The sequence below is a fragment of the Elephas maximus genome, chromosome 22, assembly GCF_024166365.1.
Source record: "Elephas maximus indicus isolate mEleMax1 chromosome 22, mEleMax1 primary haplotype, whole genome shotgun sequence".
In the NCBI taxonomy this organism is placed as follows: Eukaryota; Metazoa; Chordata; class Mammalia; order Proboscidea; family Elephantidae; genus Elephas; species Elephas maximus.
In genome coordinates this window covers 75,252,300-75,279,472 of record NC_064840.1, presented here as the reverse complement: position 1 = coordinate 75,279,472, position 27,173 = coordinate 75,252,300, and the positions used below count along the sequence as shown (strand labels likewise).

Below are 27,173 nucleotides of genomic sequence, written 5' to 3'. Positions count from 1 at the left end.
ACAAAGGTAGCCATACATATATTGAATTTATAGACTATCTCAAGAATAGACTTGACATACTGAACACTAATGACCAAAGACAAGAGGAATTGTGGAACGACATCAATGAGATCATACATGAAGAAAGCAAAAGGTCATCAAAAAGACAGGAATGAAAAGTCCAAAACTGATGTCAGAAGAGACTCTGAAACTTGCTCTTGAACTTCCAGTAGCTAAAGCCAGTGGAAAAAATGATGCAGTAAAAAAGCTGAACAGACTGTTTCAAAGGACGGCTTGAGAAGACAAAGTAAATTGTTATAATGAAATGGGCAAAGACCTGGAGTTACAAACCAAAAGGGAAGAACACACTCCTCATTTCTCAAACTGAAAGAACTGAAGAAAAAATTCAAGTCTCTAGCTGCAATATTGAAGGATTCTATGGGGAAAATATTTAACGACACAGGAAGCATCAAAAGAAGATGGAAGGAATACAGAGAATCACTGTTCCAAAAAGAATTGCCCGATGTTCAACTGGAGCAATTAGCAACATCATGATAAATGGAGAGAAGATTGAAGTTGTAAAGGATTTCAGTTTACTTGGATCCACAATCAAAGCCCATGGAAGCAGCAGTCAAGAAATCAGATGACATATTACAGCATTGGGTAAATGTGCTGCAAAAGGCCTCTTTACAGTGTTAAAAAGCAAAGATGTCAATTTAAGGACTAAGGTGTGCCTGACCCAGGTCATGGTGTTTTCAATTACCTCATATGCATGCAGAAACCCTGGTGGCATAGTGGTTAAGACTTTGACTGCTAACCAAAAGGTCGGCAGTTGGAATCTACCCAGCATTCTTGGAGACCCTATGGAGTAGTTCTGCTCTGTCCTATAGGGTCACTATGAGCTGGAATAGAGTCGATGGCAATAGCTTTGGTTTTTTTTTGGGGGGGGGGTGCATATGCAAAAGCTGGACAATGAATTAGGAAGACTGAAGAAGAATCGATGCCTTTGAATTATGGTGTTGGCAAAAATCATTGAATACACCATGGACTGCCAGAAGAATGAACAAATCTGCCTTGAAAGAAGTGCAGCCAGAATGCTCCTTAGAAGCAAGGATGGTGAGACTTCATCTCACATACTTTGGACATGGTATCAGAAGGGACCAGTCCCTGGAGAAGGACATCAGGTTTGGTAGAATAGAGGGTCAGAGAAAAAGAGGAAGACCCTCAACAAGATGGATTGACATAGTGGCTGCAAAAATGGGCTCAAGCATAACAATTGTGAGGATGGCACAGGACTGGGCAGTGTTTCATTGTGTTGTACATGGTGTCACTATGAGTTGGAACCAACTCAACGGCACCTAACAACAACATTCTACTTAAAGACATTTTGCTAACTAGCCTAATCAGAAATCAGAAATTGTGGATAACATGTGAGGCTTTGGAATTACTTTTTGTTAATACATTAATTAATATGTTTTAATTATGATGGTTATTTTCCCTATAAATACAGATAACTCAGATATAGATATCGTATAATCTTTATCCTACTGTCCAAGTCTGATAAACAACTGGCTTCTCTGAAGTTTCTGCTGAGTATAAAATTAATAACAATTAACTTTCTTGATTCTATAAATTCATTATTCTAGGTAAATAGAAAAAATAAATTCTAGGTAAATAAAATGGGGAGAAAATTACATGCAAAATTATACAAATAAAATAGCAGTATTTCCAGTTAACCTTATCTATAAAATAGGGAAGTGTGTCCGATCACCACATCGGAAGACTAGAACAAGATAAGCTATACTTTGTAAACACACACACAAAAAAAGATGGTTAAATTTATACTATAATTCAATGAGTGATTACTATGTGCTAGGCATTGTGCTTAACACTGAAGACAAATGAAAATAGGTCAAATTATGGCCTGAGGAGTCTCGGGGTGGGACAAATGATTAAGTGCTCAAATACTAAGGTTGGCAGTTTGAACCCACCCAGAGGTACCTTGGAAGAAAGGCTGACCATCTGCTTGTGAAAACCCTATGGAGCAAAGTTCTACTCTACACATATGGGGTCACCATGAGTCATACATAATCCGCTTAATAAAAAAAAAAAAAGCAACTGGAAAAATAAAAATTCCTTTGCCTAAATGAATTCTCCATATCAGATTTAAGAGACAGATTTAAACAGGGGTCCCATGTTCTAAAGCCTTCAGAAGCCAGAAAGGTAATTTCATGAAGAGGCTAGATAAGACAATAGAGAGTGGTGACCAGGAGAGTTTTGGCACCCAGGGTCAGCTCCTGGTCATCAGTTTTTAACCTGTGCCTCAAAGGCGTGAAAAGAAGAAACAAAGGAAGAAAATATGCCGCCTGCGATAATCTTTGATGTTTCCAAAATTCCCATCTCTACCACACCGCCAGAATTTTTTTTTCCTGGTAGAAAAGCATAGGACTAAAATTATTCTTGCACCTATAAAATGTGCCACCCCAAATCAAATGTTTTCAAAGTCCAGGAGCTAGAATTCCACCCCCTCCCCCCAAAACAGGCAGAAAGGAAAAAAAACTTTAACTCTTGATTGCTAGAGAATCAAATGAATCAGCCCATCACTTAGAAAGACTGGGCTGACGATTAGAGTCTCCACAATGTTGTTTGTGGCCAGAATACGTTTCTATGGTAACTGAGATCCACAGCATGAAAGGCTGCTTATTTTAAATATATAATTTTATAAAGCAGCTCAGATAAAGACTCACATCTGTGAGGTGGACAACTGCAGTTCTGATGCGCAGGAGGAATGTACAATTCTCCTCCCTGGTGTCTTTCTCACCTGGTAAATGGCTGAAAATTCTCCTGAATTCTATTTTGAAATAATAACATGTGGATGATTCAGATTCTCAGGATGTGCTTTTGTTGACAAAATGAAATACAGCGTTTGCCAATTGTTCAGATAATTTAATCAATGTGGACTAGCTCAGTCCAATAAAGAAAACGATCCTAAAATACTTTCCATCAAGATGAGTTCTTTTGTCGCTTATGTTATCTAGAGAGTTCACAATTCTGCATTTGGCTTTGTTTGTTGAAGAAACAAGCCCAGTTGTACAGTTTTTTAACCACTTCTTTCTTAAAGTAAAACTTTATTACGAAAGAAAATCCAATTCAGAGAAACAACAGTAGTGTACGTTCTTTAATTCAGGGGAAACTAATAAGCTTTGGAAAATTCAGCTTGTGCTATAAAGTGTACAAGATGTATCCCCAGCTTTATTTCTTTACTGTGAGCAAGGAGTCTTGCCATGAACTTCAAAGATGGGTTTGCATTGTCGTTCCAAACACAGGTGGGAACACACACCATTGGAGACTGTTGTCTTATGATGGCATTACCTTTAACGTCTCGTCTCCAAGGTAAAACACTCTTTTTTTCCCAAAGCTTTTATTCATTTCTACTCATATCTCCAGGGATTTCTCGTCTAAAATACTAGTAAGAAAGAAAGGAAATAAGTAGCCTGAGGTACTGTGAAGAAAATATTTTCTATTTGAGTAAATAACGAAACAGTGGAGTTTAGTCTCATGTGGAATTATTGATTTGGCTATACAGAGACAATTCTCAAGTTTTAAAAATTTTTTATTGTGCTTTAGGTGAAATTTTACAGAGCAAATTAGTTTCCCATTTGATAGTTTGCACATGAAGTGTTCCGTGACATTCCCCTCAGTATGTCAGCACTCTCCCCATTTCTGCACTGGGTTCCCTGTTTCTACCCCTTCCTGCCTTCTCATCTTTACTCTTAGGCAAATGTTGTCCTTCTGATTTTGTATAATTGTGTCATTGTTTATTTTATGGGCTTGTCTATTGTTTGGCTGAAAGGAGCTCTCTGGGAATGAATTTAGTTCCAGATCAGAAAGGTGTTTTAGGGTCATAGTCTCCGTGGTTCCTCCAGTCTCTGTTAGACCACTAAGTCTGGTCTTTTTGGTGAATTTGATTTTTTGGCGTATGTTTTTATCTGTTGTGGTCCCAGTCAGAGCCATTGGTAGTGGTAGCCAGGTAGCATCTAGTTCTTCTTGTCTCAGGACCACGTAGGTTATGGTCCATGTGGTTCATTAGTTCTTTACCCCCTTGAGTCTTTGGTTTTCTTCACTCTTATTTGCTCCGGATGGGAAGATACCAACAGTTGTACCTTAGATGGCCGCTTGTAAGCTTTTAAGAAGCCAGCTACTGTTCACCAAAGTAGGTTGCAAAACATTGTCTTTATAAACTATGTTGTGCCAATTGATGCTGACGTCCTGTGAGTCTATGGTCCTTCATCCTCAAGCCTAGAAACTTCACCCCATGAGGTGTTTGGTTATATCTATATTAATTACTATATTAATTCTATATAACTTATATTACTATACATGCAGCACCTACAATTATGTATGTAGAACTATCCACAACCAAACCTGTATCTGCAGGTGGGTGTGCTTTTTTACACCCTCCTACACCTCTTTAGCATACCTATCTACCTATGTATCCACTTGTAAGTTATTGTTTGTTAATACTATTATCGAAGGACTGTTTATGTTACAGTAATTATCGTAGTTACCCTTTATTCTTGTGTTCCTCCCAGGGTCTTCCTTTGCCATTTTCATGTCGAGATGACTTCCCCCACATTGTGTATTGCCTTTTCCTTCACCAATATTAACACGTCTTCTATCTAGTTAGTAATTTTCCCTTCCCCTTCTATCCTTAGTAACCATCAAAGATTTTTTTTCCTGTGTGTAAACCTTTTCTTGCTTTTTTTATAATAGCAGTATCATACAGTATTTGTCCTTTTGTGATTGACTTCTATCATGCAGCATAATGTCCTCCAAATTCATCCATGTTTGAGATATTTCATGGATTCCTACTCTTTATCATTGTGTAATACTCCAGTGTGTGTATACGCCAGTTTGTTCATCCATTCATCCGTTGATGGGCACTTTGGTAGTTTCCATCTTTTTGCTATTGTGAATAATGTTGCAATGAACATGGGTGTGCATATGTCTATTTGTGTCATGGCTCTTATTTCTTTAGAGTATATACCTAGGAGTGGGATTGCTGGATCATATGATATTTCTATCTCTAGCTTTTTAAGGTAGCATCATACCATTTTCCATAGTGGTTGTACCATTTTACATTCCCACCAGCAGTGTATAAGAATTCTAATCTCCCCATAACCTCTCCAACATTTGTTATTTTCTGTGTGTGTGTGTGTGTGTTTGATTAGTGCCATTATTGTCAGAGCGAGATGTATCTCATTGTGGTTTTGATTTGCATCTCTCTGATGGGTAATAATCATGGGCATTTTTTCATGTGTTTCTTAGCCACCTGAATGTGTTCTTTGGCAATGTGTCTGTTCATATCTTCTCTTAAGTTTTCTTAAGATAAATGACTACTTCTCTAATATTAGTGTCTATTTTTTGTGAGGCTGTTTATTTATGGTAGTTGGCAACTGTCTACATTATACTAAATTTTTATTATAATAAAACTATGAAATGTGTATTTACTTTTCCCATTTTCGAGTGCCTGTTATTATTGTTAGTTGTTGTCTCGTTGATTCCAACTCATGGCAACCCCACATGTGCAGGGTAGAACTGCTCCACAGGGTTTTCAACGTTATCACTTTTTGGAAGCAAATCTCCAGGCCTGTCTTCCAAGGTGCCTCTAGGTGGGTTGGAACTGCCAACCTTTCAGTTAGTAGTCAACCATTTAACTGTTTACACCACCCACAGGCTTTCAAGGGTCTAGTGAAATGGCATCAGGATTGGTGGAAGACTCATTAACAACCTGCAATATGCAGATGACACAATCTTGCTGAAATCAAAGAAGACTTGAAGCACTTACTGATGAAAATCAAAGATTACAGCCTTCAGTATGGATTACACCTCAACATAAAGAAAACAAAAATTCTCACAACTGGACCAACAAGTAACACCATGCTAAAGAGAGAAAAGATTGAAGTTGTCAAGGATTTCATTTTATTTGGATTCATAATCAACACTCATGGAAGCAGCAGTCAAGAAATCAAACAACGTAGTGCATTGGGCAAATCAGCCACAAAAGATCTCTTTAAAGTGTTCAAAAGCAAAGATGTCACTTTGAGGACTGAGGTGCACCTGACCCAAGCCGTGATATTTTCAATTGCTTCATATGCATGTGAAAGCTGGAGTATGAATAAGGAAGATCAAAGAAGAAATGAAGCATTTGAATTATGATGTTGGCAAAGAATATTGAATATACCATGGACTGCCAGAAGAATGGACAAGTCTGTCTTGGAAGAGTGCTCCCTGGAAGCAAGGATGGCGAGACTTCATCTAATGTACTTTGGACGTGTTATCAGAAGTAACCAGTTCCTGAAGAAGGACATCATGCTTGGTAAGGTAGAGGGTCAGCGAAAAAGAGGAAGACCCTTGGCAAGATGGTTTGATACAGTGGCTGCAACAATGGGCTCAAAATTACAATGATTGTGAGGATGGTATAGAACCAGGCACTGTTTCTTTCTGTTGTACGTAGTAGAGTCACTGTGCGTTAGAACTGATCTGACAGTACCTAACAACAACAGTGAAGTGAATTGGAAAGACTTTTATAAATAAGGAAATGTGAGTTTAAATCTTAGCTCTGCTGCTTATGTCTGAGAGTTTCAATTTCCTTCCTCATAAAGTAGAAATAATAATACCAACCTGATGTATTTGTTTTGAATTTTAGATAAACTACCATATAAAAGGAAACCCTGGTGGCATAGTGGTGAAGTGCTACAGCTGCTAACCAAAGGGTTGGCAGTTCAAATCCGCCAGGCGCTCCTTGGAATCTCTATGGGGCAGTTCTACTCTGTCCAGTAGGGTCGCTATGAGTCGGAATCGACTCGACGGCACTGGGTTTGGTTTTTTTGGTTTACCATATAAAAAGAAGCCAACACAAGTGTCACTCAGTCGTGAGAGATTATCGTTACAAGGACAATACGAACTGTGTAATTAGGATTGTATTAACCCCTCTTTGTGAAAGGTAAGTGGGCCAGATCAGTACGATTGATGTTGTGTAGCGATGCTGCAGGGATCGTAAAGAACCAAACCTGAGTTGAATGTGATTTGCTGTCGTAGAGACGTGGCTGCAGAAACATACCTTGCAGGAACTCTGTAATGATCTTCCCACCATACTCAGTACTGACCCAGCTCTTGTTCCAGCTCTCTGCCTAGAGTTTACTACCAAACAATTGGGGGAAGATTATGAGAATTTTAAAATCAAAATCATAAACCCAGATGGGCTGGAAGGAAGGAATAATTGAACCGAGGTTGTTTGTTCTGAGGACAAGTCCTGAGAAAGAAATTTCATGATCCGCTTCATCGTCCATTGTATTTTCAGAAACAAGCTTCCACTGTGAGCTGGTTTGGGATTAGACACGCAAACCACCTTTTTTATGTAAAACTGTTCAAACTCCTCCTCCTCCTTATTCTTCCACATTTCCGCTAAGGTTTCACTCAGGAGGAAGGGAAAAAGCAATTTGAATGCAGAATAGAGACAGGAAAGGAAGCTTAGAAACGTAAGTAGAGGGGGAAGGAAGAGACTCATTAGTGTTCTAATTATTTATCATTTTTTCAGAAAAGAGGAATCAGGTCAATATTATATGTAGTTAACAAAATTAAAACACGATTTTAAAAATTTATTCCTTTTGTGTAATTCCTCCATTAAAGAAATAATTAGATTTTCTGTACGTAATTTCTTCATTTTTTTTTTTTCTTCTGGTTTTAAAAGAGCAAACCTGGCTTCCCAGAGATAACCCTTGGGAGCTGGAGGAACAACTCTTTCTTGCAGCTGCAAGCACAATGGTTTCTAGGGATAAAGCTTAAAGCTGCCCTTTTAAATCAGCTCTTTCACTTGGATGCACCTTTTGTATAAAGTCCAATGTTCTTTGTTTTTCCTGAGTAGATGAAAAGGTTAAATTCAGGAAGGACTGTGAGGACACTGGTGCTTGCTGTTGCAGGAGGCAGGAGCAGAAGAAGTCACTCCTATCTCCCTAGCCAGGTTTTCTAGCCCCATGTCCCCATTGTCCTCCAGTAGGAAATGTGGCTGAGCGTTCGCTGACAGTGGGCATTTGCTCCAGGTACATCTGAGCTTGTACGCTGATGACGAGAGCAGAAGTAAGAGGTGGGCCTGCAACAGCATCTTATCTTCTCCCAAGTTTATAGTGCTGAACCTCTAAACTTACAAGCAGAAGTGAAAGAAAAGTCTAAACATAAATGCCATCTTTTAATCATTTTAGCCTACTATTCTTTGCTTTTTTTTTTTTTAACCTATTTCACATTCGATAATCAATTTTCTACATGGGCTTTTCAATAATGCAAGGATAAACAGAAAGAGACCAAAAATATAACTGCATCGCTGAATTATCTTTTAGTGAATGGTAGTAAAAATAATCTCAAAGATTAATAAAACATATCAAGAGATCGGAACTCAATTTATTACAAATTGTCCCCTGACCACTGAAAGTTTTAAAATGTAAATGTTTGGATGTTGGGTATTGTGAAAACTACTATACAGCCTATAGAATTCAAAGTATATGTGTTTTCCTACTTATAGTAACAAAGACAATATAAGTATGTAATAACATTGTTTATCGTGTGCTTACTACATGATCTCATTTAATGCTCACAGTGCCCCTGATAAATAGATATTATCACCCCAGTTTTTCACAGATAAAGGAAGGAAGGCTGACAGAGGTCATAAAAGGTGCCCAAATTTGCAGAGTTATTAAGTGAGGGGTCCAAATCCATGCCTCAACCTGGCCCCTCACTCCTTGGGCCTTTCCATAGACAGAACATCCTTCTTAGGTTCTTCATCCTGAAGAACTTCATATCTGAAGAAGCTACTTCTTCAGGGCCTTAGAATTATAGAATTTTAAAGGTAGATGAAACCTCAAAGCGATTTTAGCCCAGATCCATTTGTCTGCACGTAATAAAACGGAGGAAGACTCCTTCAGAATGACAGAACTAGCAATCAGAACTGTAGTCTTCATTACCCATTCTTCTCAATTCTGACTATCATGCCATGTTGCATCGGGATGGAAAATACAAAGTTTTTCATAAAGGAGAAGGTGTTGAAACAGTACTTTGTAACAGAAGTCTTAACAGTGCTTCCAATCCGTGCCGCACAGCCACGGCTGGATATTATCAAAATATGTTCAAACACTTCTAAGCTGTAGTGATTTTTGTTCCCCGCTTATGCATTCAGCAGCTAATTTCATCGCTTTATATCTGGCTAAGGTATAAAATCTGATTACTTTTCTTCATAACAGTGGTGGGGTAGCGAAGGTCAGGTTAATAATACTCAAACCCCCAAAGAAACATCAATGTTTTTTTTTTTTTAAGAAGAGGAAATGGTATCCTCTGTCAAGTATACTCTCAAGCATCACAAACCAAGTTCATGATGCTTTCGAAGTCGTGGAAAACAACTTTATGGTTGCCTATTTTTGAAAACACAAAAATGAACAATTTAGCCTTCCTACAGCCCTCAAGTTATAAAGGAAGCCATAGATATGTAGACACATAGGCAGACAGACAGATAGACAGATATAGACAGACTGGATTACAGAATTAAAACATCTAAAATACACAATAATTTTCCTAAGTTTTCTTTGAATAGAAAAGTTAGCTCGGAGGTTAAAAACAGAAAAAGGGGTACAGCAAGAACAAAAATCCTTGAGTAACAGTTATTACCTAAAGAAATGAAAACAAATTTGTTTTTTAATCTTTAAGGTTTACATGAGAATAAAATTTTATGAATTTTATGTTACCTTTGCATTAATTTTTTAATGCAGAAAACATTTTCAAACGAGATGGGAAATACATATCAAATAAATTTTTCCCTTAGCCTCAATAGTCCTGATTATTACAAAAATAAAACAACAAATCTTTGGAAATTATTTCTATAATTCTCTTTGGGCTTATACGTAGCCAACAAATGTCCTAAAGGTTTAAATGCCATCATGTTCTGTTGTTTGGCCCTATTCTCTCTGTTATTTTGAGTAAATCTTACTTCTTTTCTGAGGCTTGGCTAATTTACCTGTGAAGTAGATATAACTGCCATTATTTCAAAAGGGCTATTATAAGAAATAAGTTTAATGAATCATATGTGAAAAAACCTAGCATACTGCCTTATGCATTTTTTTTTTCGTTGCCATTAAGTCGATTCTGATTCTTGGCGACCCCGTGTGTTTCATAGTAGAACTGTGCTCCACAGGGTTTTCAATGGTTGGTTTTTCGGAAATAGATTGTCAGCCTTTCTTCTGAGGCTCCTCTGTAGGGACTTGAACCTCCAACCTTTCAGTTAGCAGCCAAGTGTGCTAACTGTTTGTACTACCCAGGGACACCTGTCTTATGCATAGGCACTCAAAACATGTTCATTGTGTCTGAATCTTTACCACATAACACAGACCAGAACTACCGAATGGCCCAATGTATCACATTCGGCAGGAAGTGCACCAAAACGAATTGGGTTCTAGCTCCAGGTATCAACTCTGCCACTGATTACGTATGGGGCCACGCTTGCTTCCTCTGCCCAGAACGTAAGCCCTCACTAGGAAGTCAGCTCAAGAAACTGGAATTCTGTTTTGTTCACTCATGTAGGTACTCAGAAAAGATGTGTTGAATGACTCAAGCTAATAGTGCCAAGTATTGAAGTAAACGATTGATTAAAGGCACTGCCCTGGGCAGACCACCAGGCAGAGCACTGGCCCGACATACAATAGCTGTGTGAGCTTCGGCAAAGTTACTTCGTCTTTCTGATTTTCAGTTTCCTGAACTAGAAAATGGCACGATATTATGCTTACTGTTTTAAGATGATTTGATGATTCAATGAGATAATAGATAAAAAGTACTTTGAGTATTTCTAGCTACCTAGCTAATTTTCCAAAGAGTGGGCTTACATTTTCTTTATTACTAATACAGCTTTGGTACGTAAAACCTTTGCCCTTCTAATAAAAATATTGTTTGAATTCTAGAGATTTAATTACTATAATGACCAATGAAAAAAGACAACTTTCATAATCACCATGAAATTACAGATCAAAATACAATTTTGCTTCGTATTTGGATCTTTCTAGTGAAGGCACGTGTGTTCTGACCTAAATCATCCCCAAATTAAGTGAATACTCCAATTTATATGTGGAAACCAAACTTTCCTCTCTAATTCTAAGAATAAACAAATATGTGATCCTTCAAAGAAAATGTCTATAAAAAACAAAAACAACAAACACTTTGCATCTGAGTTGATTCTGGCTCATGGCAACCCCATGTGACAGAGTACAACTGTCCCGTTGGGTTTTCTTGGCTATAATCTTTACAGGAGCAGATCACCAGGCCTTCCTTCTGCAGTGCCGCTGGGTGGGTATGAACTGCCAACCTTTAGGTTAGTAGTCAAGTGCAAGGAGTTTGCACTATTTAAAACCCCAAACCAAACCCACTGCCGTGGAGTGGACTGCGACTCATTGCACCACTTAGGGACCTGAAAATGTCTGTATAAAACCAAAAAACCAAACCCGGTGCCCTCGAGTAGATTCTGACTCATAGTGACCCTATAGTGGCCCTATAGGACAGAGTAGAACTGCCCTATAGAGTTTCCAAGGAGCACCTGGCAGATTTGAACTGCCGACCCTTTGGTTCGCCACCATAGCACTTAACCACTACGTCACCAGGGTTTCCAAAATGTCTGTAAAGACATCCTATAAACTGGCTTTCTGGTTTATAGATTCTCCCTTCTTTAATCCAACTTCCACACTTTTGCCAGATACATAATTCCAAAATGTAGATCTGAGGATAGCATTTCATTTGATGACTCACAATGTAAAATTCAACAATCTTTACAACATGGCCCCAGCTTTCTATACAGCCTCCCCAATGAACACTCCTCCCCCCATTAATAAACTTTAGGTTTCAGATGCTAGGAGATTGTTGGTCCCAACGCATCAGGCATTTTCATGCTGCCCCCATTACAGGTGGCCCCCAACTTATAAGGGGGTTCCCTTCAGACAACTCCGTCATAAGTCGGTTCTGACATTAGCCGAATACCTCCTGTTTTTTCAGTTTTCATTATTATTGCCTTTTATTATCAGAATCTTTATGAATCAAATATTCGTCTTTGGGGTTGGAAACATTACATATAAACTAACAGATATGATGACATCAGCAAATTGCACTCTGCAATGTTGTATGTAGTACATGTTACGATAAGTTGTACAAAAAAAATGGAAAGTCGTAAGTGCGGTTCATCGTATACGTGGTATGCATGGAAAACTAGTGTGTTGTAAGGTTAATTCAAAGTTCATGTACGTTGTTCCTTACAAAATCCCCCACATCCGCTTATTTATTTATTTGTATGTTATATATGCATATTGCTTTAAATATTAAACGTGTGCATTTTAATTTTTATTATATAGCATTTATTGTGCTCACAGAATACTTTAAACATTAGTGAGAATAACATCATTGAATATGCCTCTTTTAAAAAAAAACTCCTCATTTAACACTTTGTTTTATAGCTACACAAAAATCTGGTTCTAAGTTGAAGTAATTTCTAAATACGTTTTATATAGCTGTTGTGACTGAAAGAGCACTCTTTAAGGTAACATTAACCCCAATAGAAGAAACGCACTATTGATTGTGCCTACACTATTACTTGCTAATACCATCCACCAGTTTAGCAAATGTATCTGTTGAAAGGTAGCTGCTAATTGTTCATCAGTCTTGATGGATAGGAGAGTCTTGAAAATTCACCAGGAGGTTCGTATTTTTAGATATTTAACCAAACCCATGGAAACCATTCACTAGGAAGTTTTGCAAAGGTTCTGCTCCCAAATTTCTTAACTGTAAAACGGACGAGAGCTTTCATAGGTGATACACTTACAAAACCTTCAGAGAATACCAGAAACAAACAAACAAACAAACATTTTGAAGCATTCAGTTTTTAAAATTACCCTTTTAAAGAGTGGCTTTCTTTCAAAAAGCAGTTGTTTTCTTACTCCTTGATAAAATGGTGTCCTTATCTGGGAAGTGGGTATTAAGTCAGATGGTTTAGTTAGCGAAATGTCTCCTAGGTAGCCCGCTGCCCACAGCCACTGTGTAACGTGTCTGCAGAAGAGTGTCTACAAGGAGGTTAAGCATTAGCTCTGCCACTTTCTTGTTTGCTTGTGCTTGCATCATTAGTAATAATCTCGATCCATAAATTTCCTTACAGCGCAGTTTTTAAGTCTCTTGCTGCTTGTATGAATATAATCAAAAATAGATAGCATATTTGGTACACCAATCACCCATAAACTGAAACGCACTGACAGCTAACAAAGAAAGGTGTACGCCATTATCAAGCTCCCGCACCCCTCCAGAATAGTTCACGTTGCAGATATGCCCCAAGACTCCTTGACGTACAGGTCCACTTAATTTATTACATCATTATATATCTATGGATTACTATTAAAGCTTATTCCCTTCCTTCTTTTTAGAGTTAAAAAAAAAAAACTAATCTATTCACTCCTGAGATAAAATCAATGCCTCTTTAATCTGGGCTTCTGTAGGACTACGTAGGTACCTCTGTTATACCTCTTACTACTTTGCGCTTTAGTCATTTACACTTTGGCAGAGTGGGAAGTTTTCTGGGCCAGGGGATTAAGTGTTGAATCCTAATAGCACTGAACTTGCACATAGATAATTATTAATACATTTTGTTAAATTAATGGATGAATTAATAGTTGGTCACACTAACAGCTAAACACTAAACTATATTACTAATACAGTTATATCTGGTTGTTCCAGGTACTGGCCCAATTTGGCTGAATGACATATTTTGTTTTGGGAGAGAGTCATCTATCGAAGATTGTAAAATCAAAGAGTGGGGCGCGAGAACCTGCTCACACAATGAAGATGCTGGGGTCACCTGCACTTCATAATGTATCATATTTTCATCCACAATTATGGAAATCATTACTGTTGCGGAGTTATTTTTATTACTTTGCTCTGTTAAAATCAGTTTAATGAGATTTAGAGTATTATCCAAAAAAATCTTTAAAATCACTGTATATATACATATTGAACACCTTCATACCATATATTTATACTGGACCAATTTTTAACTTCTCTATAAATAGGTTTTTAAATGGAATTTTCTGATATTGTTATGTGTCTATTTAAGCTGAAGTCTTCTGGGTCACGAATGCCAATGGTAATGGAAACAGCAGTCATTGACAACAACTTATCTTCACCACAAGATTACAATTTTGGTCTTCTTTGAAATCTATTTAGTTTATTTTAATTGCATTCTAAATAATAAGAGGGCTGGGAAGATGCCTATTGGGCTATGTTTGCAAAATCTCTGATCCATACAGTTTCAAAAGAAGAATCTTAATCATCTACTCAGATCTCTAAACGTGCAATAACTGTTAGGTAGCAATATTACTAATGATATGTTTTGGCCATGATGGGCCAGGGAGCTTTTTTGGGACTGAGCTCCTAGGCAAGCAGCCCTGCAACACCTGCAACTTGCAACTTATTTACAATACTATGTGCTTGGCTAATGCAAAACCCCCATCCTGGAATCTGCTATAGGGAAGGAACAAACAATGTACTCCCTTATAAGATGTTTTTCAGAAGGACCGACCAGATCTGGTCTGTCCTGAATTGAATTGTGTCTCCCAAAAAATATGTGTCAACTTGGCTAGGCCATGATTCCCAGTATTGTATGGTTGTCCCCCATTTTGTGATTGTAATTTTATGTTGAGAGGATTAGAATGGGATTGTAACACCACCCTCACTCAGGCCACTCCCTGATCCAAGGTAAAAGGAATTTCCCTGGGGTGTGGCCTGCACCACCTTTTATCTCCCAAGAGACAAAAGGAAAGAGAAGCAAGCACAGAGTTGGGGACCTCATACCACCAAGAAAGCAGCACCAGGAGCAGAGTGCATCCTTTGGACATGGGGTCTCTGTGCCTGAGAAGCTCCTCCACCAAGGGCAGATTGAGGACATGGACCTTCCTCCAGAGCAGACAGAGAAAGAAAGCTTTCCCCTAGAACCAACACCCTGAATTTGGACTGGTAACCTACTAGACTGTGAGAAAATTAATTTCTCTTTATTAAAGCCATCCACTTGTGGTATTTCTATTATGGTCACACTAGATGACTAGGACATGGTCCCTGGAGCATGCGCAGACATCCGCAAGGTGACTGACAGATGACTTCTGCCTGATGCAAGTACCTGCCACAGGAATTGAACCAGTGCCACAGGAGAGACTACACAGGTGCAACACCCCATAATAAGTTCTGCTACAAATCCCAGAAGCCTCCAGGACAAGAGCCGTCTTAAAGCCATCTTAGAAAGCTGTAGTTAACAAATCCCTGCCCAGATGGGCCACCTCCTGGAAAACCCCGCCTATGCACATGAATAAATGTAAATCCTTTCCCACGCAAAAACCTTTAAAAACCCCTGCAAGTTCTTTGTTTGGGGAAATGCTGGGTAAGCGTTGCCTAGGCCCTCCTCGTCTCTGCTTGCAAGCCTCTGTGCCTCACCTGTTCACCCTTGACCAGTAAAAGGCAAGAACCTTCTTCAATTAATGGCTCAGAGGTGCTGGCAACAATGTTCTAGCAGCTATTTTACCAAACCATAAAGTCAGTTGAAAGGAGGACATGTGAGAAGAAGCACAGACCGATCCTTGCTACTGGACAACATACTCAAACTGTGTGTGCCCAGATAACTGGGGGTTCCAAAATGCCATCTGTCAACATGCAGCTCAGTTTGTTATGCATTTTAAATTGAGTTGAACTATTAGCTTGTCACAATTCTAAGGCATGGTGTTTAAATTATAAATAACTATAATTACTCCATTCTAATTAAGATAATGCAAATGTCTCGAGTGCAGAAGAAAAAGAAATTTTAACTACCTCTCTGGAGTCTTCTGTGAAGTCCATCAACATTCACAATCAGGGAGAGAGGCGTCTTCAGCTGTAAAGGGAAATAGACAGTGAGCACGCCAAGACAATTTCTTAGCAGTAATCACCCATCCTCAAGCCCGTATCCTGGGGTATGAAAGGCCACGCTGGCACCCAAGGACTGTACCCTGGCACCCAGCTGTCTAGGTGTGCACAGAAAGACCAACAGTTTGCTATTAAAGCCCAACTAAGCCTAATCTCAGCCCTGAGAAGAACATAATCTTCAAGTTTCCCATGGCCTTCTAATAGGAGCACATGATTACAAAATAGTGTTACCGTGGAAGCCCTCTACTGTTCTTCAGTGAAGATAAGCCACAGTGTGGGTCTAAGTATTTTTATTTTTTTCAGTAACCTGAAGTCTCACTCCACAAATAGTCAACAAGTACCAGACTCACTGCTCTCGCACTTGAAGAGGCAAAGCTGTGCTCTGGAACTTGGAACTATTGGAAATAAAAAAAATAAAAATGCATCTGGATCACGTTACATTCTTCTCTTCGTTGGACAAGGGATATCTTCTTTGACCTGTAACTTTAAGGGGATGGACCCTGAATCTAGGCTGACTGATGCAAACACTGGCTTCACCTTGAGCTGGCAATTAATTCTCCGTGTTGAATTCCACTGTCTGGTAAACTAGCATCATTGGTAACGTTGATGATGTGTCTAATCCATAACCCAGAAAATACACTATCTGTAGTCTACATTAAAAAATCCCCCACGCCAGAAGGCACCATGTCCCAGAACGTCCACCTCCATACTATTTGTCATTACAAAAAGTGATGATAACCTAATCCTCCCTCAGTGGTAAACAGATAAATAAACTTTGTTTCATTTTTACTACAGAATGCTATATAAAACTTATAATGAATAAATGGAATCTTCATACATAATCTCATAAAATATTCAGAGACTAAAGCTAATTGTAAAGTGATAATACAGTATTATATTTATGTTAATAAATACTAAAGACAATATTGTTTATGGATATATGCAGTAAATATACAAAATTGTGTACTTAAACAATACAATAATTTCAGCAAAGTGATTACCTTGGGGGAGGTAGGGAAGGAGATAAATGGGCAGGGAGAGCCATAGATGTATCTGTAAATACATACACAAATATAAATTATGACTATAAATATCAATATGTCAGAAGCAAATACGGCAAAGCCTTAAGATCTGTTTGCCTTGGAGTGTCTATAGATTATTTTTCTGTATGTTAAAAATTTTAATAAAACTAAAAAGAAATTTTAATATGAGTTTTTGACATAAAATAGGGTAAATCAAGCTGCAAGAAAGCCAGAAGGAAGATACTCCCTCCCACCATCAGTGTACGCCCTCTAGCTGGAAGCACAGGTTTTGACTATCAAAAAGCTAAAAAATAAGGAGTTCTTCTATTTCTTAAGTGTTGTTTTTTGAGGCAGTTTGAGGGTGTACCTCACCCAATAAAGAAGACTAAAGCATCCAGAAAGCAAGTAGGCAAGACCCTGGGGCAGGAGAGAGCTGGCAGGGGTGCAATGCATTCTGGGAGTTGAAGGGCCCCTGAGCAAAGGCCAGTAGAAAGAAAAGGCAACAGCAGGAGCCACAGAGAACACCTCCTCAAGACCATAGTTTTGCTAAGAACATCAGTGAGCCTGGTAGCAGTGTTTTCACCAGGAGAAAGTCTGCTAGACTCTGGAAAAGGAAATTGGGCTAAGAGCTCTGGATTGCTGACAATAAACAGATATTATTCATACAATCATGTTATTTTTTTCATTTGAAAAATAAAAAATTAGAAATGATGTAGACCAATGTCCTTTTTTCAGATAGGGTAATTGAAGCACAGATAAATTAGATTATTTACTCAAGACTACCCAATTATTAGACCCATTGCGATCAATTTCAGCTCATTAGTAATGCTACAGGACAGAGTAGAACTGCCCCGTAGTGTTTTCAAAGAGCAGTTGGTGGATTTGAACTGCTGACCTTTTTGTTAGCAGCCAAGCTCTTAACCACTGCGCCACCAGGAAGTAAAACCAATTTTCCTTATTCTCAAGTCATTCTTTTTTCACTAAGCAATAGTGCCTTGATTTCCCCGTAAACATACAGGGTATTGGTGAACAAATGGTCTTCTGTGTGTATTTCATTTCTTCAGTATATTCCCATAGGTTAGATACTATAAGACTTAACATATGGGGAAGGGGTGGAATACATAAAAAAATCCTTGACTGTATCTACTTCACGGGAATGCTATAGAAAAAAAAAAATGATGTTAAGGCAAAAAGTCAAATCAAATAAGTGATAACTGACAAAAATTATTGTTTGTAGTGGTGCTACCCAACTTTCCTCCTCCTCCAATCTACCAAAACCTAACCATAACAAAAATCCCTATATTACCTAGGCAGATCGTCCCCATCTTCTATATTACTGTGGTGGATTTATATTGCATCAGCTTGAGCTGAGCTGGAACTATATATTCCAGTATGCTCTGCCCTACTTTGTCCTGGTTTATTAAGGGCCACTGAAGACAATTTGCCTGGAATTTGGAAGAGGAGAGTTTAGCAACTGTCATGTTTTTGTTACGATCAGAAAGTCAGTGCAGCTGGGCATTGAAGCAGCTTACCCTCATTGTTTCTAAACTGCTGGCTCACACAGTTCACATGGGACAGCAGGCCTTGTGGCTCTGAAGTTCCCTCTGGAGCCTCCTTCAGGCTGTCTTTACCAGGCTAGGTGCATGTTTAGCTCCTTGATAAATTTACCAACTTGTCCTTCAGGCCGCCTTCACCATCCAAGTTGGACACTTGGGGGAGTAAGACATAACACAGGTTCAGCTCATCTTCATGTGTGGCAATTTGTCCTTGTTCTCCCCCAATTGATGGTTTTCTTCCCTTCTAAACTGTGGACCCCAATGATTTCAGTTCCAACACCAGACACAACAACAGACTTACATAAACTACTTAACCAGAAACCTAAATCTACAATCACACAAGGTCTAATCTCTTTAACAAATCCCTTATATCATTTATAGAGTCCTTGGAGAGCCCTGGTGGCACAGTGGTTAAGTGCTTGGCCACTAAGCAACTGGTTGGTGGTTCAAACCCACCAGCCACTTCTCTGGAGAAAGATGTGGCAGTCTGATTCCATAAGGATTACAGCCTTGGAAAGCCTATGGGGGCAGTTCTATAGGGTTGATATGAGTCAGAATCGACTTAACAGCATTGGGTTCAGTTTTTTAGTTTTATGTCATGTGAATAGTTAAAGAATTTGGCTATTAACCAAAAGGTTTGGAGGTTTGGGTACACCAGGAGGTACCTCAGAAGAAAAGCTGGCCATCTACCTCCAAAAAAAATCAGCCACTGAAAACCCCATGGAGTGGTTCTACTCTGATACATAAGGGGTTGCCAGGAGTCACAGTCAACTCCATGGCAGCTGGTTTTTACATCATTTATGTTTGCTTCTCTGATTAAACCCTAACCACTACAGCCAGCCAAAGAGAAAAGACTATGATTTTTTGTTTGTTTGTTTTGTTTTGGGGGTGTTTTTTTCCTGTAAACTAAACAAATAAATGGAACAGGAAGAAGGTTAAAGAGAAGAAAGAAAACCATAAGAGCAGGGAACAAGGCAAGAGTAGCTATGGATTTGGGGATTTTTAGGCAGGAAAATGGACAGGAGAACATATGGCATTTGATAATTGCAGCTGTGGGCTCGATATTTAGATTTCCTTCGAGTTTCTGAAACATGTAAGTAAAAAAAAATTACTTTGGCTGCTGAACTGAGCTTTCTGAAGGCAAAACTATGCTGAGACTGAAACACACGGACCAAGATTTTAAAAGGCTCACATATAGGTTCAAATCACTGCAACACAGTTCTTTTTCTATCAAAATGTCAAACACATAGAGTAAAAAATGGAAAGTGACTATATTATTTTTAGTGACTCTAGAATTGAATGTGACCCTTAGAGATATTAGGGCTTCCAAGAATGAAAAACTTTAGAGTTACATGCATATAGTAATTTAGGTGAGAAAGAGGGAAAAAAATGGCTGAAATACATTTGTAAATCTTTCATCAGTAACCTCCCTAGAGCCAAGAATGTTCAATCAAACTCATGATAAAATACTTCGCTTTTTTGACATAAGTATTTTTGATTCTCTATGCTTACTTACATCATTTCCTTAAAAATACTGATAAAATTAATGACATAAACTGCTCTTTTCTTTGATAAAATTGCACAAAATTGCCCCACTCTAAAGGTTCAATGGTAGAACCAAGTGAAAACAGCTATTATTGTGAATAAGGGTTGTTAGAAAAGTCAAGGCTGGGTAGCTCCCAGAGAATGAACATGTCATGCGTCTACATCAGCTGTACAGTGATTGGATGGGGGCAGTGATAACCTGGGAAGGTCGATTAAAAGGAAGAAAAAAAAAAAGATCTCCAAGGGATAGCAAATTCCCTAATCATGTCTTCATTATCCACCAAAAATTTTGAATTAGAAGGTAAGTTGGTATGTGATATTTTTAAACACCCTATACTGAAGTAATGAGGTAAAAAACTAATGGAAAGAAATGGTCCTTGGGACTAAGGTAATGTTAGACAATTACTTTTATCTTAATTTTCAAATGCCAAAGTTGGCTTCTGACTTAAAATAGAGTCTTATTTCATATCACAGGATATAAGTGAAACAAGAAATTTAAGGGTGGCATTGTGCTAACCAAAGGGTCGGCAGTTCGAATCCACCAGGCACTCCTCAGAAACTCTGTGGGGCAGTTCCACTCTGTCCTATAGGGTTGCTATGAGTCGGAATCGACTCGACGGCACTGGGTTTGGTTTTTGTTGTTTTTAACCAATGTCACAAAATAATACACGTAGTAATTCTTGAATGAGAAACTTATTTGCTCTGTAAACCTTCATCTAAAGTACAATAAAAAAAAAAGATACTGATCCCCCCACCAAAAAAAAAAGAAATTTAAGGGGAACACATTTATCATATCAAATGTCCTATCAATGGCTGTGTACTTAGATTATATTTGGAGGAGGTCTCTACCCATTAACCTGAACTGCACTCACATAGAGAAGACAGAACAAGTATCCCCTACGGTAGAACACCACTTGTTATACATTTTTTTTTAAATAAAATGAGACTATTAATCATTATAATTTAACCATTAATATTGAGAGAAATTAAAACACAGGGTTGTTGTTTGATGCCCCTGAATCAATTTTTTACTTATATCCACCCCATGTGACCCAGTAGAATCACCTCATAGGGTCCTCTTGTCTGTAATCTTTACAGAAGTACCTCTGCTGGCGAAATGGCTAAGCACTCAGCTGCTAACCAAAAGGAGGGCAGGTGGGACCCACACAGCAGCTCCTTGGGAGAAAAGACCTGGTGGTCTGCTCCCTGTGGAAATGACTCGACAGCACACAACAACGATCGTTACAGGAAAAGATCCTTAAGGCTTCCTCAGGTCTTTCTCCTGCTGAGGTGCGAGGTGGGTTAAAACTGTCAGCCTTTTAGTTAACAGCCAAGTGCTTTACCGTTACTCCACCTGGGCTTTTTAAATCACACTTAGATAACTTAGATAGCACAAATATGTCCATTTTTCTCTTTCTGTAGGTTATACTATTCTCGTAGAGATGAAAAACTAAAACAGTTCATTACTATTTGCAAGCGCCTTCTCCATGAACAAGAAAAGGCACGCATCGATTCAGGAAAAGGCTGACTGGCATTTATTAGGAAGCCATATGATGTGGTCACTGTACTGTGCTGGAAACAGAAGACCCCTATTTCTGTACTGGCTCTGTCTCTTGCTTGCTGCCTGTTCCTTGGGGTGTCACTTAACCTCCACTCCTCAGCTTCTTGGCACATAAAATGGCAATGATTATGTGTGACCCCCCCAACTCAGAGTGCCATAGTAAGGACCAAATGTTGTTGTTTTTGTTAGGTGCCATCGAGTTGGTTGCAACTGCTAGTGACCCTATGAGCCACAGAACAAAACACTGCCTGGTCCTACGCCACCCTCATGACCATTGTTGTGCTTGAGCCCATTGTTGTAGCCATGGTGTCAATCCATTTCTTTGAGGGTCCTTCTCTTTTTCTCAGATCCTCTACTTTACCAAGCATGATATCCTTCTCCAGGGAGTGGTCCCTCCTGCTAACGTGTGAGACATAGTCTCGCCATCCTACTTCTAAGGAACATTCTAGCTGTACTTCTTCTAAGACACAGTTGTTCATTCTTCTGGCAGTCCATGGTGTATCAGTATTCTTCACCAACACCATTAATTCAAAGGTGTCAATTCTTCTTCCATCTTATTTTTTGTCCAGCTTTTGCACACACACGAGGCAACTGAAAACACCATGGCATCCATTTTGGTCTTTTATTTTTTTCCTGTCTTTTTAGTGACCTTTTGCTTTCTTCATGTATGATGCCCTTCATGTCATTCTATAATAGCATTAGCAGGATTAAAAATGTGACCGGGCTCTGTAACTTAAAATAGAAAATTTACTGGGTTGCCAGAACTTTTGATTTGCTCAGATCGTTAGGAGGAAATAGGCTGTGTGAATCATCTTAATTGAATTTACTGAAGGCTGTTGTTGTTAGGCACCTTTGAGTTGGCTCCAACTCATAGACACCTTAGGTATAACAAACTGAAATATCAACCAGTTCTTCACCAATATCACAATTTGAATGCATCAATTCTTTTTCTGTCTTCCTTTTTCACTATCCAGTTTACACATGCATATAAGGTTATTTGAAGAACCCATGGCTTGGGTCAGGCGTACTTCAGTCATCAAAATGACATCTTTGAAGAGGTCTTTTGCCACGGATTTTCCCAGTGCAATATGTTGTTTGATTTCTTGACTGCTACTTCCATGGACATTGACTGTTGATCCGAGTAGAATGAAATCCTTGACAACTTTAGTTTGTTCTTTATTTATCGCAATATGGTTTATTAGCCCAGTTGTGAGTATTTTTGTTTTCTTCACGTTCAGGTATAATCCATACTGAAGGCTATAGTCTTTGATCTTCATCAGTAAGCTTCAAATGAAGGCAGTTTCCTCCAAACAAGCGTTAAATAAATAAAAAATGTGGGCTTTTCCAAGGCTCTCTAGTGGAACTTGGCTTGCCTAGTGTAGACAGGCAGCTCTGGGTCTCCACAGAGGTTCAGGGAAGGAAAAGGAGTGGAACAGAGGAATTTTCAGGAAGACTGATCCTAAATGGAGCCCTAGCAGAAATCGTGGATCAAGAAGCATTGGTAGAAAGGCTCCCAGATGAATCTTCTTCCTCTGCCTTCCAGAGCTTCAGTCCCTTTAATTTTCTCTCTTTATGTCAGTTCTCTCCTTTGTCTACAGTTCCTTTACTCTCCCCTCTCATTCCAGAAAAGTCCTAGGGTTTAATTTCAAAGCTGTTAAACTAACACTGGCCAGTCCTAGAGAAGAACGCCTGCCAAGGTCTTAATCCAAACCACCTACACATTAACTCAGCCAGCCAGCATCTGACACAGCACACCATCCTCCGAGTCAGGCTATGGAAAGTTACTGAGAAGTAGGAAAATAAGAAAGAAAAGAGGAAGGAACTTGGATCCTTGTTTAGAAGTGTTTACGATCTAAAGGAGAAGAATGTGGTTTGGCAAAGAGGACATTTTTATAAGCACTGCCATGAAAGAATAAAACTCATACTCCCGAGGTAAGAAAACTGAGGGCTGAAAACAAATAAGCCAATTGGTAAAAGTACAAAAACTCTAACTCAGGAGTTTTTAATTGGATTTCAAAGGCATTTGGGAACTGCTGTAAGATCGTGGAAAGGGAAGTAATATCTCGTGATTGTGACTAGAAGAAAGCTGGTTTGTTGCAGGTTTGAGGGACTGATGGTATGTGATACCAGGCATCCATTTAGCTGGATAATGGGGCTTATTTAAGCCGAAAGTGATGTTCCTTGCTGCTGTTCTATGGCAATTTAGAGCTGGTCACAAACTCTGGAAAGAAGCCTTCTGGAAGCCAGTGTGAAATTAAGCCACTCTCTATGCTTAACATCTTTTTATCTTTAAATAAGGTCTGTATGCCTGACCTCTCTATTGCATGGTGGCACTGTTGTGACAAAAATAAGATTCTGATATGAAAATCTTTATAAGCAGCGCAGTTGAATAAACTTTAAATTACCATTATTATTATTATTATTGTTATTGCGGCCCAGGAAGAGAACGTGGGAGAGACAGAGAAAACTTGTTTCTATTTTACACTCAAGGAGTGTATCTGGCTTGGTATCAAGTACAGAACTATGCATGAATACAAGATGAATTTTTAATATACGATAATATTCTAAGTTGTTTAGTAGCTCTGATGAATCATTTTGGTGTAATTATCTTATTTGATTGCATAATTTATATTATTACATTGCCAGGTGCCAGTGTCATTAGTAATAGAGACTGCTTTAATTTTCCGTATTTTTCTTACAGGACTGAAACAAGGCCCACTTTGGCAAATAAAAGGCTCAGTGCTGTGTGGACCGTTTCAGGGAAAGAATTTTTAGCACAGGCAATGATGGTTGGACTTATCGGCGTCCCCTGTTTTTTGAGTTTTACAGTCAGACGTGAGTTTTTGCTGGTTCCACCACGTACAAGTTTAACCCCCAGAGGTATCCACCCATGAGCATCCATTTTCTCTTATGTTTAAATTGGGATAATAAAAGTGCTTTCTCACAGGCTTGTAAAAATCAGTAAAACAATGTGAGAGCAAATGAGGGTAATTTTTAGATGTAGCTGTTATCTAAGAGTGATTTGGGAACAAGAAGAATCTCTCAACTTCGAAAGACAATACTAAAAGCAACCTAACAGAGTCAGCACTGAGGAGCATGGATAGGGCTCTCTGTATTCACTTTATTTATTGCGTGTTAAAACTTTGACTCCCCCCAGGTTCTGAAGAAATATACTTTTAGGACAAGAAGCTGTGTATGCAGTAGGATGCTCAAGTAAGGAATTCATCATTCTGAAGTATTATAAATGTGTTTTCATAGCGATCAGAAGTTTTTGAATGTCTGAATTTAGTTTCTAATGTCAGAGTTATAAGGAATTACAAAATGACAAGACGTGTAGAAAATTTCCTTTTGCTTTGATGGTTTGGAACTGGAAGTCTTGTAGAAACATTTTATTTAAATTTACATTAAACTGGATTAATTTTTTTTCTCCACAGGCAGAGGGAGACCTAGGCCCGTCTCAGCCTCTCCAGGAATTTCATGGAATGTGATTAGTATTGATACTTGACTTAGTCATCTAGTGCTGCTGTAACAGAAATACCTCAAGTGGATGACTGATGACTTTAACAAACAGAAATTTACTCTCTCAGGTTTCAGGAGGCTAGAAGCCCAAATTCAGGGTGCCAGCTCTAGGGGAAGGCTTCCTCTCTCTATCAGTGCCAGGGGAAGGTCCTTGTCTCCTTTCAATATCTGTGGCCCGTGTTCCTTAGAGATTTCCAAGTGTCTTGGCATCAATCTTCCCCTGGATCTAGGAGGTTCTCAGCACAGGGACTCCAAGGCCAAAGGGCATGTTCTGCTCCTGGCTCTTCTCTTTTGGTGGTACTGAGGTCCCTCTCCTTTCTGATCCTTTCTTTCTTTTATATCTCAAAAGAAATTGACTTAAAATACAATCTAATCCTGTAGATTGTGTCCTGCCTCATTAACATAACTGTCTCTAATCCTGCCTTATTAACATCATAACTAACCAACCCTTTGACATTGAGTCCATCTGGACTCATAGCAATCCTATAGGACAGAGTAGAACTGCCCCATAGGGTTTCCAAGGAGCACCTGGTAGATTCCAACTGCCAACCTTTTGATTAGCAGCTGAGCTCTTAACCACAGTGCTACCAGGGCTCCATTAACATCATAGAGGTTAGGATTTACAAGACATAGGATAATTACATCAGACCACAAAATGAAGGACCAAAACAACAAAAAATAAACCAAATCCATTGCTGTTAAGTCGATTCTGACTCATAGCAACCCTATAGGACAGAGTAGAACTGCCGCATAGAGTTTCCAAGGAGTGCTGGTGGATTCAAACTGCCATCCTTTTGGTTAGCAGCCGTAGCACTTAACCTCTATGCCACGAGGGTTTCCAAATGGAGGAAACCACACAATACTGGCAATCATCCTCTAGCCAAGCTGACACATTTTGGGGGGGAGGGGAGGCGGGGGGACAAAATTCAATCCATGACAATACTTTTACTTGGTCAGCCCTGTATTCCCATTCTTCCTTTTGCTGAGTTAGTTAAATTTAAGGTTATTAGTGGTCCAAGAGTAGGTTTCTTTTCCTGCATTGCCTCATTATGGACACCACTGGAATTCCATTAAGCCCAAAATACCACAAACACAAAGCCTGAGAGTTCAGAAAGACAGATAACATTCCCATCAATATACACAACTCAGAACCAAAACTGAAGTTTCACTGTTGTTGAAAACCCCCACCATTGAGAATGTCTCACTATTTCATCTTAACCACCCCCTCGGCAAAAAATAAATAAACCAAACTCTTTGCAGTTGAATCAACTCCGACTCATAGTGGCCCTATAGGACAGAGTAGAACTGCCCCATAAGGTTTCCAAGAAGTGACTGGTGAGTTCAAACTGCCAGCCTTTTGGTTATCAGCCAAGCTCTTAACCACTGCACCACCAGTATCCCTATTGTTGAAGACTTCCGCTATTAAGAATGTCTCATTATTTCATCTTACTTCCCAGGCCACATAATTCCTCTTATTTCCTAGCTCTCTCTTTCCCCAACTTCTTCTCTTTCCTCTCAGGCTCGAACGTAGCACCCAAATAAACGTCCATTAGCATCTTATGCATCGTCACAGACGATCTATTTTTTTCACCGTCTGCTTGCCTTAGGAAGCTGGCTTACTTTCCCTCTCTAAGCTACCAACAAACACTTATCTAATACAGATAGCATTCTCTCTGAGAGAATCTGCTATGAGCTGCTAAAGTTTTAAAGACAGAACAACACCATAAATTGGCTAAAGACTGAAAATACACAAGCGTTTAGCTAGAGGCTGTGATAAAGACAAAAGCAAATTAGATATAACTGGTGAATAAGAAGTGGAAAGGAAGACCCACCAAGGTTACAGATGTGCTGAATTTATATTCATGTTTTGCGGGAGGCTTTAGCAAATAAATAGGCATTCTTACTGAATGACTTAGCCTGCCCAGCTCTTAAACTAGGCCTGAAAACATGCTAGAAGCCCAATCCCCACCAAGCAAGTGT

General features: G+C 38.9%; 1 protein-coding gene across 2 annotated transcripts in view; it reads left to right on the top strand.

Annotated features, from left to right (window-relative positions):
• MSR1 (macrophage scavenger receptor 1) overlaps nt 1-17,680 on the top strand; it is a 90,092-nt gene extending 72,412 nt beyond the window's left edge. For both annotated transcript variants that reach the window (XM_049865202.1, XM_049865203.1), the window contains one exon: nt 13,780-17,680. In XM_049865202.1, coding sequence (XP_049721159.1) covers nt 13,780-13,913 — 134 coding nt within the window. In that variant the 3' untranslated portion in view covers nt 13,914-17,680. The remainder of the gene's footprint in view (nt 1-13,779) is intronic.
• Nucleotides 17,681-27,173: the final 9,493 nt, after the last annotated feature.